Raw genomic sequence first — 10,623 nt, forward strand, 5'->3', positions numbered from 1 at the left:
CAATATCTGAATTACATGTAATTTCAAAGTGCTGACTTTTAAGGTAAAACCTTATCTATGGTGAGACTTTGTTAAAGCTCTGTCTCAGAGTCGACCTTAAAATGTCAAGTGAGGTCCACTTTTGGATTTGTCCCATAAGCTGCAAATTACACATCACTCCTGGTTACAAAACATCTGGACAACAAAAGACTTGGAGGAGTTTAAAGTGAGGCAGCTGTGAGGCAGGACGGCAGACGGAGGGATTTCTTCAACATGAATCCTGCTCTGGTGGTGTTGGCGTTGTCTTTGCTGGCCACAGTGGCAGCTCAGTCTCACGACCATCATGACATGGCCTGGGTCAACGGCTACCGCCAGAGCTTCAACTTCCAGTGTCCCCACGGAGAGGTACTCGTGGCCACCAGGAGCTACTTCAGCGAGACGGACGGTATGGACCGCTTGTGGACGTTTGAATGCCAGGCCACACCTGAAGGTCTGGGGGAGCCCAGTGACTGCTGGTGGGACGACATCAGCCGTGCTGGGATGGAGTGGTGGGTTCTCTGTCAGTGATTTATTGACTTTTTGACCACCGGAGTTCTACTTTCATTGACTTTAACTGCTGTGTCGCTTGGATTTATCAAATTTAGAGCGCACTAAAAGTTTAAATATCAGTTTATTTTGGCTGATTTGATTTTTAAGAATCCATATCAGTTGAATTTTAGTAGCTTTCTTGGTATGATGTACAGCCTGTTGTTGAGAGATGCACAGAAATCTGATGAACTGTAGGCTTTTCTCCTGTTTATCTTTCTGCAAACAATGTTACACTAATTGTCTTAGTCGAGGGACTTAACCAGCAGGAGTGATATGAATAAATCATACAGAACAATATATATGATTGCAATACATCAGAAATGCACTGAAAGGAGTCAGATTACACGTGTACAGCAGGTGATGTGAAAAAGCCGTTTTTACAGCTTCTCTTTCAATCTGCACCGCAGCTGTGAACATGTTTGTTCATCTAGATAAACATTTCACAAGGATGTTTTTTCCAGTCAAATCTGTATGCCACATCATAGACACGTTTGGCACGTAGGTCTGGCACTGTTCCAATCAACAGGAGGGCGTACAGATCAAAGATAAAAATGCCTGAATTTCTAAATTATGTGCCTTCACTGTTGGACATACTTTGACCAACAACACAGGCTGTTAAAGGTCACTATTAGCAGACAACAACGGCCCATACTAGGTCCGTGGAGTTTGATGCTGAAACTGTTGTATGAACAAAAGCACCCGTGTTGTTGGAATGGAAGATGCCCAGTCCTCAGCTAAAGCATATCTTTGATAGTTTAAATACCAGGTTGCACCAGCTCTTTACAAGTGTAAACTTAGATGTGTTATACACAACACAAGTGTGTAGTAGGTGAACATTTATACATCACTGAATTAAAACAGGTTGGCCATGCAAACTATGTAGAGATTAGTTGTTTGCAAGCCGTGAGAGCGAAGTTGGCATTGTCTTCACCTTGTGTGTGTGTGTGTGCGTGTGCGTGTGTGTGTGTGTGTGTGTGTGTGTGTGTGTGTGTGTGTGTGTGTGTGTGTGTGTGTGTGTGTGTGTGTGTGTGTGTGTGTGTGTGTGTGTGTGTGTGTGTGTGTGTGTGTGTGGGGGGTACTGGCAATTTGAGTATTTTGCTCGGTGCTTATATGAAAATGAAGAAGGGTGCTAGAAAGCAGGGAAGGCCCCTGGCCCCATTTGGCATCATAACCGCTGCGTAGCTACTGAACTAGCTAGCTAAACTGACAAAACTAAGCTAGCTTGCTAACATACCTGGTTAGAGTGAGAAGAGGGAATGTGGAAAATGTTTAATGATTACATTTAATAACATTTGACCAAATGTCACATCTTAACTGAAATAAAAAATGTTAGCTAGGTTACCATGATTGGATATTTAAATCTGGATTTTGTTCTCTTTGACAGCAACTGGTGAATTGCAGTGGGCTATGGGCTCAGTTACTATTGTGTTACCCCATTCAACGATAGATAGCGACTTAACAGACATTTATTTGAATGAAAATCTTAGATTATCTGAGATATCTGAGATTATTACTTTTAGTTTAATATAATTCTCTTTATAACAGAATGCCTAAAGTTGATTTTGCTGTTTTGTCATTCAGAGGACCAAAGCCAGGTCCTCCTGGTCCTCCCAGGCCTGCATGAGTTACTGTCTCACTCCAGAACAACAATCTGTGTCTTCCACTGACAGTTCCTGGGAACATGACTACCTCCAGTGAATTTTAACAAGATTCGTCCAACAGGCTGTGTCAATGGCTCTTCAGAGACATCTCATTGTATTTTATGGGCTGCATGTTACAGCCTTTTCCTGGAATTTGGGATCATGTCATTAACAAAAACTAGATAGTAAAAACAGACTTTTCAATAATAACCCACTACACAAATGCCAGCACTTCTCATAAACATGCTCCACAAACTTTGAGCTAACTGCACAGAAACTTTGATCTAAATACAGGACTTGAATCAAACTGTTAAAACCTGTTGAATAATTATAGTGTACCATCTCTGTGTAAACAGCAGCTTAAATGAAAGTAAACAGTTCAACTATATACAATATGCGCTTCAGATAACTTGCTCTAAGTTGGAGCATTTTTATTCGTGCTCTTCAGATTGATTTGGAGTTAAGCCTGATAGTCCACTTATTCAAAGACAAACAGTGAACTCTGTCACTGCCACGCCTGCCTCTCTTTAACGTAGCTGTCTGTTTGAATTACACCAGTTAGGACATTACCCTGCAGGGAAACTACCCCCACTGGCTGAATGGCTGATGACTGTGCCCATGTTGCCATGACAAACGTCTACACATTGTGCTGCTCCTGCTACTTGGACCTGGTATTCTTGCATGTGTTTTGGTGACAGCAAAGTCTATGGGCCATAAACACACTGCGCTGTCATCAAACCAGTATTTATTTAAAACGATAATGAAGCATTTTATCTTTGTGTTAAATGTTTTTCAATGTCTTACCTCTCAAGGAATTCCATAAACTTTATGTTTGCAAGCGGAGAAGAGAATGACAGAGTGGGGTGTCATTTAAAAGAAATGTGTGTCCTTCACTGTCATAAATTAAAATAGATTTTTATAACAAATGAATGACTCTCATTTGTCTTTGCAGGACTTCAACATGCACTCGTAATGGCCTGGTAGCGGGTGTACAAAGCAAGTACTTTGAATCTGTTCTTGACCGGGAATGGCAGTTCTACTGCTGCTATTACAAACGCCGTTGTCCCTACTCCTGCATGTACGTACTGACAGGGCTATATTAAAGGAGGAATTTGACAATTTGTGAAGGTGCTTGTTCCCTTTCTTCACAAGAGTTAGACAAGAAGAAACTACTCTAATATCTGTCTGTCTGTAAAATATAAAGCTGAAGTTAGACGGTGGTTAGCTGGGTAGAGTGTGCAGGAGGCAGGACATGATGCAGATTACACCGCCATGCCGGAGCTGGTTCGTAATTTGATTGTAACCAACCAAGTCTCTTGCCGTTCCTTGCCTGGTAATCAGGTTTGCAGTGCATGTGTGAAAGGGGCTTTAGTTAAGCATAAATACTGGAAGTAGGGGAAACAGCTAGGCTGGCTCCGTCCAAAGTTATCAAAAGCTGCATACCAGCAGCTCACTAATAACCAAACAAAACAAGACAAAATAAATAGATATAACATGTTGACTAGTAAAGTAAAGAGGTGGTGGTGAGAATTTTTACCTTCAGACAAAGAGTAGGGTATTGCCTCCAACCTCACAATACGATACATATTGCGTTACAGCGGACACGATACTGTACGTATCACAATACACGTTGAGTTTGAATAATGACCATGCCCTACACAGAATATATTTTACACAACGGCTGTTTGTTATTATTCTGTATAACACCAATCGCACAACTTAAAACACTTAGAAATCAGACCCCCAGAGATTTTAAAAGCCAAGTATAATATTGTTACTGTTTGTGTAATGTGATTGGCCTCGCTGCCCCCTATAAGCTTTTTATGTGCACTGCAACATGATGTTTCTTTTTCAAAGCTGCGATCACAGGATCTGCTGCTGTATCGACGCAGAAGCAAAAGCCAGGCTAGCTGTGTGCTGCTGCGTTGCGTTTTGCACATGGAGAAGTTGGCCTTCAGAGCTTTCTGCCGGAAATCTCTAGCAACAAAACTACTACTACCATCTCCCTGCTATAGCTTCATATTTACTGTAGGCTACAGACATGAGAGTGGTATTGATCTTCTCATCTAAATCTTGGAAAGAAAGCAAATAAGACTATTTCCCAAAATGTCAAACCATCCTTATGATAATATACTTAACATTTCAAAATATTACACTACGTTTTGTTGCTTTTCACAGGAAGACCAGTGACATTCCTGAAAACTTCAGAGAAGAGGCAGAGCTAGTGGTCCCTTCTTATGGCTACTTCATCCGAGGAGCCCAGACCACCTTCAGTGGAGTCCTAAGGTTTGCTAACAACATCTGTATATTTCCTAAATACTTATAAAGCAGCAGTTTGGATCTCTATTCCAAAATAGTTTTGAAGTTGAACTCTCATGGCTGAGCCGGAGGAAAAGATCTCCATAGTATGGCCTACAGGACCATAATTTATTGGCAGACCAAACAAAAAACTGAAGAATCAAGCAAGTTTGATAATTTATGGTGGTTGAACTGACAGGATTTTGTCTTGTACTTTGTTTCAGAGATCGGCAGTGGAAGTACATCCTGTGCAGAATGACAGACTTTGACTGTGAATTTGAAAATTTATAGACTTGTAATGATCTCTTTATTTTCCTATCTATAAACAGTTTTAACTAAACATACATATGTACTCTTGCATTTAAACACAAAAACAATAGTGACACCATATATAACTGATGTGATTTATGATTTATTGTATGTAGCTATTTCTGTTAGTTTAATCGATCAACCACAGGCATGTGATATATGTCTGTATAATCACGGTTTTCTAGTCTAGCATGCAAAAATGACTTCTCATATAAAGGGTAATCTTTAAATAAACAACACAGAGGGTCTACAGGGAATTCGGGCTCCACCAGATACTTTGGAAAGGTTAAGTGTTTTCATTTAGTTGCTGGAGGTCATTTGGCAGCAGGTGGAAGTGATTTTCCAAAACAAAGTCAATTATTTGATAGTGTGGTCGTTGTGGTGGAAAACACTGCATCAGGCTCTGCTCCAAGATAGGTCACGTGACAGTGACGGCCAAACCAAATTGGTTTTGGTTGGACCATTTTCCCACCCATAAAAGCATTCAGTGAGCTGAAGGGTGTGACTGATGGGGCATTGTCTTGGAGGTAACGCGTAGAACTTGTGTATGTGTTGCAACTCGCAAGTACTGAGAAACTCTTTCAGAATCACTGGCAACATCAGCTTTGCATGCAATGAAAAATGTCCCACCTGCTTTCAATTGACTTCACACCTCCTTTATGAAAGTGTTCAGTTTGGCAGTTACAGCTCTACAGCATACTGCACTGGAGCTCATGTAACTATGCTGTGTGAAAATGGGATTAAAACCTTCCCCTTTTCGATGTGGGTTGTGGTGTGTTCTTTCATCGTTTTGCATGTTGGAAAAAATATATATATGAGCAGTATATTATGTTTAAAATGAATTCTTAGATTATTAGTTACAATCTTATGAGCATTGAAGTAACAAACAATAGGTTAACTTGTTGAGGGAAAATGTTGTGGGAGAAAGGAATCTCGCCATGTGGGAACGTAAGCCTTCCAAAAACACAGAGAGGACGAATCAACAGCTCATTTGGGCTTAACTTGGCTGAGGGCAAACTCAACACTGCTTTATATTGCCATAACATGCTGCTGACATCAGGCATTACCATATCAGCAGAGAATCTGTTTTCTGTCGAGTATAAATGCTGAAGGAAAAATAACAAACAAATGTATCTCATGCAACTTAAAAGTAACTATTAAACAAATAACAAACTGACTATTTGGAAAATTTGGAGTTCCTCTAAGAAGAGTTAGAAGAGAAGATTGTAAGCATATGTGTCTGTTGGTTATACAGCCAGCAGCTTAGAATAAAGACTCAAAACAGTTGGAAACAGCTACCCTGGTTCTTTCTCAAAGGAACAGAATAATTCATCTGTTTTCTTTGATCCGTACAAGAAACACAGGGTTTACCTTTGGCGGGGCTAGTTAGCCTGATGCTGTCAACAAATATTCTAAATTTGATTATAAATTAAAATATATAAAAAACAGACAAGCCAATCTTAAAATAATAAAAAACCTATAAAAAACAACTTTGCAGGAGGAAAGCAGATGGCTGAGATGGACAAGCTGTGAACATTTTTGCCAGTCTCGACTGTACTAGCCTAAGCTAGCTGTTTCCTGCTGTTTTCATATTAGCACACAGATAGGAGAATTGTATCAATCTTTTCATATGACTTTTGGCAAGGAAGCAAACTAACATTTCCCATTATTAATTTAAAGAACTTGTATGTTTCAATTGTATTTTGAATAAATATATATATATATATATATATATATATATATATATATATATATATATGAAACACTAGGATGAGTGAGAGAGTATATATATATATATATATATATATATATATATATATGTTTACGTAAAGTATGAACTTTCATGCTTCACTTTTAAGCCAAAGGCGAAGTCTTTTCCCTTTAGATGGACTGGAGAAAATATGTACAGTATGGTGAGACAGAATTATTTGGATCCTGTTTGAATTGTGCCATGGATTACACATACAATGTCAAATTTATTTTATTTTTATTCAATTGCCGCGTTGAATAATACCATGGTGATCAGTTCTAGAGATTTCTGCGAGCCGACACCTTCCGGTTTAGCGCTTACTTGAATGGGGATTAAATGATTTAATTGTGTGGCTGTTCATCTAATATCAAATTGTGATATTTATGTGAGTCATTTCGTCGGTGTTGTGACACTCGAAAAAATGTTTCCACGGATTTACAGATGTCTGTTTCATAAGTCAATGGGAAAAGTCTTTTTGGGCCAGAAGGCTCCACGTGATGGACCTGGTAGTTGTCAAATTGGCCCAAGAGCCCGAGGCACTTCCTGGGGGCCTGAGCAAAATGTTCTCCAACCTTCCAACTTCATCAAACAACTCTGTGAACTTTCCAAGTATGAAATACATCTAATAGCATGTGAATTCAATGTAACAGAGAAAATAAAGAAAAGTAAAGTACCTAGCAGCCGCTTTGTGCTCATTCTCATTACATTAGTTTGGAACAGGACAAGCAGTGTTTCTTTACCAGTTCAACTCTTCAAAGTGATGTTAAAATCTATTCAAACTTAATGGAGTGAGCTGGCCAAAGGTCAGCTGGCTGACTGCATCGTCTTTAAAAGAACTAGGGACCAGGCCAGTAGCTTTCAGCACTGTTTGTTTATGGCAACTGCTGTCCTGGGGCACAGGGCCAAACACCGCTGCGTGACACAGCTGTCCCCTGAGCCAGTTGACGCTGGCGAGCCACACGCTTGCAGAGGCCTCCTTCCCTCAGAGACCCAATGTCCCTGTGCTGGAAGCCTCCTTCCTCAGCTGGAAAAGAGATATATTGTTCCACTCATCCTAGTGTTTCATAGATACAGCTGGATGAAAAACGATCCTTTCAAAACAACATTCACACTGGCTGTAATTACAGTTTAGATCACAAAGTCACAAAGCTATTTAAGTCACCTTACTGCAATCACTTTTGGAATCTGTAGTTATCCACCATATACTTAAGAGCTCAGTATACATTTATTACAACAAAGCCCCAGAGAAAAGGGATTTCACTTCTGATGAAAACATGCTACTGTTTTGAACATGAGAATGCCTGGACTATTGCATTACACTACACTTTATATAGCTGACACTTTTATCCAAAGCAACTTCCATTCACACCCATGCGCAGCATAGGGGGCGATTTGGGGTTCAGTGTCTTGCCGAAGGACACTTTGACACACTGATCGGAGGAGCTGGGGATCGAACTGCTGATTGTTGGTATGGAGGACACTAACTCCGCCCCTAACGCATACTTATTTTGTGAAACAAACATGTCACAAATCTTCAAATATTGTATTAATGATGCAAATGCATTAAAATGAAAACAATGATATAACATTTATCATTATTTCCTTTATATTGTCCAGTGCAGTGCCTAGCCGGATGACATAGCATTTCGTTTCGGCAGCTGAGGCAGAACGTTTTAGCAGCCAGGGGACCCGGCGTTGTTTGGCTGGAACAACAGTGATTTCAACCAGATGCTAACATCATATCAACATGGTAACTTGCTCACAGTTTCAAAGCTACCATGCTGATGTTAGGGGATAGTTTGTTTACCATGTTCACCATCTGAATTTAGCGTGTTAACATGCAAACATTTGCTAATTAGCATTAGACACAAAGTTGAGCTCAGGCAGGTGGTAATGCCATCCAAAACCAACCAAACCTTGTAGGACAAATAAAACATTTTTTCCTGATGGTGGAGTACAGAAAAAGGTGGTATTAACAAACCAGACAATTTGTTTTAAAAGATTATTTTTTGGCAGTTTTTCAAGCCTTTATTATGAAGGACAGACAGGAAATGGGGTGAGAGAGAGAAGGGAGAGACATGCAGAACCCGCGGCCGCTGCCTCGAGGACCTTCAGCCTCTTTACATTGCTGATCTAAACACTCAGCCACCGGCCGCCCCCAACCAGCCAAATTTTAATGAAAAAAGATATCTCCAAGTATGAAAAAATAAATTTCAAAATCATAAAGCAGTAGATTCTCTAAAACGCTGGGGGCTTGTCCAGTTATGGTAGCTATTAGAGTGATTTTTAGTGTTAGGATTGATTAATATCTGTTAGTGCATTAATGGTAATTACAATTATGTTACATGTTGAGCTAACACCTGTATCCACTTTTGGGCATTGTTGGAGTGTGCTTGGGTGTGTAAGTGTGTGTGTCTTGTGTTTATATGTTTGGTATGGTGTTAAGTATTCCATTTTTATTTTGTTTGTATTGTTTCTCATGATCTATCCTTGACTACCCTTGAAAGAATAATGAACTGACAAGCAGGTGCCCTCACACAATACAAAGTCAACGGAGAATGGCCGACCCCCCCCCCCCCCCCCAGTGGAAAAAACAAAACAAAATGTGAAAACTGTTTTCAAAGTCTTTTCACATGCTGACTGACAGCAATCATTCCCCAACATGTGTAATGTAAAGTCCCTGAGTTTACTTTACCTGGACTTGAATGCACAATATTTCTCTTTCTAATAATGATGAGATGTCATTTGGTATTATTTGGTGGCTGTCTTAATACAATATAGAACATTTATTGTAAGAAATGAGATTAAGAAAAGCAATTCAATCATATTTTCATTATCGGACTTGACAATGGTCCAAACAAGAACACAAACCATAATCGAGCATCATTCTTCCCTGAATGTGATGTGATTTGTACTCCCAACCTGAGTGTGTCTCTCTCCTCTCTGAACTTTAGACCAGCGCGTGCAGTTAATGAGATTTAGAGTGTGCTGGGATCCAATGAGGCTGCGGCCAATATTTTCATATTCTTTTTTAGATAGGACAGATAGGAAATGGGGTGAGAGAGAGGGGGTGAGACATGCAGCAAAGGGCCCCAGGTCTGAGTCGAAACCGCGGCCGCTGCCTCGAGGACCTTCAGCCTCTTTACATGGGGAGACTGCCCTAACCACTCAGCCACCTGCTGCATCAATAATCAATACATTTAGTAAAGCTGAAAGAGAGATTGCACTGAGGGCCCAAGCACGAAAGACGGCTAAAGTCTAGTTTGTTTGAACGGTATGAGTACAACTGTTTTGTGCCCAGGCGCGGCACGCTTGCCAGCCGCGGCCCGGTTGAGAGAGGTGTGCTTTAGTAAAGAATGGATGCACATGTACGAGCACGAGCATACACACGCATGTGTACAAGCACAAGCCTTGATGGAAGTCCTACTGAGACTATTTATACACCGCTGAAAAAATGCTGCTGAAGGGCTCGTGGTGGTCTGATGAGGAGGCGGAGTGTTTACTGCAGGTTTGGTCAGATGAAAATATTCAAAAACAGTCAGACAACAACAAACAAAATCAGAGGAGTGATGATGTCTATAAGCAAGAATCATTTCGAGTAATGTGACTACAATTACCCTGGGCCACGGGAGTGGAGGGAGGGGAGACAGTCACGCCCCATCACGTTTTTCCTGCTGCTTAGCAAATGTTAGTATGCAAACATGCTAAACCAACATGATGAACATCGTAAACATTATTCCTGCTAACGCGTTTACAATGTCATTGTAAACATGTTGATGTTTGCATTTAGCTCAAAGTACTGAAGGAGCCTCAAAGAGCCGCTGACTTACAAATAAATAAAATATTTTTTGATACTAAACTCACAGTATCTTTGAGGCTGACTTACTGCAACGTTCATAAGGGACACCATTCATAGGCAGGAAAGGTTACAGTGGGGATATCCTGGAGTAAGAGTACTCACACCAACTGGAAAAGCAGCATTACAACATTCAATAGTAAATTGGGCATGTTTTCTAATCATCCTTGACAGTTACATCCACATCAGTACTTAAATTAAAT

The 10,623-nt window shown here is 40.3% G+C and overlaps 1 protein-coding gene across 1 annotated transcript; it reads left to right on the plus strand.

Moving 5' to 3' along the window:
• The first annotated feature begins 201 nt into the window (after positions 1 to 201).
• dpt (dermatopontin) lies at positions 202 to 5,591 on the plus strand. Its single transcript, XM_083940688.1, has 4 exons — positions 202 to 527; positions 3,160 to 3,285; positions 4,386 to 4,493; positions 4,730 to 5,591. The coding sequence occupies exons 1-4, from the start codon at positions 253 to 255 to the stop codon at positions 4,794 to 4,796; spliced, it is 576 nt and encodes a 191-aa protein (XP_083796814.1). The 5' UTR covers positions 202 to 252; the 3' UTR covers positions 4,797 to 5,591.
• The last annotated feature ends 5,032 nt before the right edge of the window (positions 5,592 to 10,623 follow it).

Source organism: Echiichthys vipera (genome assembly GCF_963691815.1).
Source record: "Echiichthys vipera genome assembly, chromosome: 3".
Classification (NCBI taxonomy): Eukaryota; Metazoa; Chordata; class Actinopteri; order Perciformes; family Trachinidae; genus Echiichthys; species Echiichthys vipera.

Excerpts from the sequence above, each read along its gene's own strand:
- dpt (XM_083940688.1), top strand. The coding sequence starts at position 253 with ATGAATCCTGCTCTGGTGGTGTTGGCGTTGTCTTTGCTGGCCACAGTG. Across the intron at positions 3,286-4,385 it reads CGTTGTCCCTACTCCTGCAT|GAAGACCAGTGACATTCCTG; the intron begins GTACGTACTGAC and ends TGCTTTTCACAG. Across the intron at positions 4,494-4,729 it reads ACCTTCAGTGGAGTCCTAAG|AGATCGGCAGTGGAAGTACA; the intron begins GTTTGCTAACAA and ends ACTTTGTTTCAG.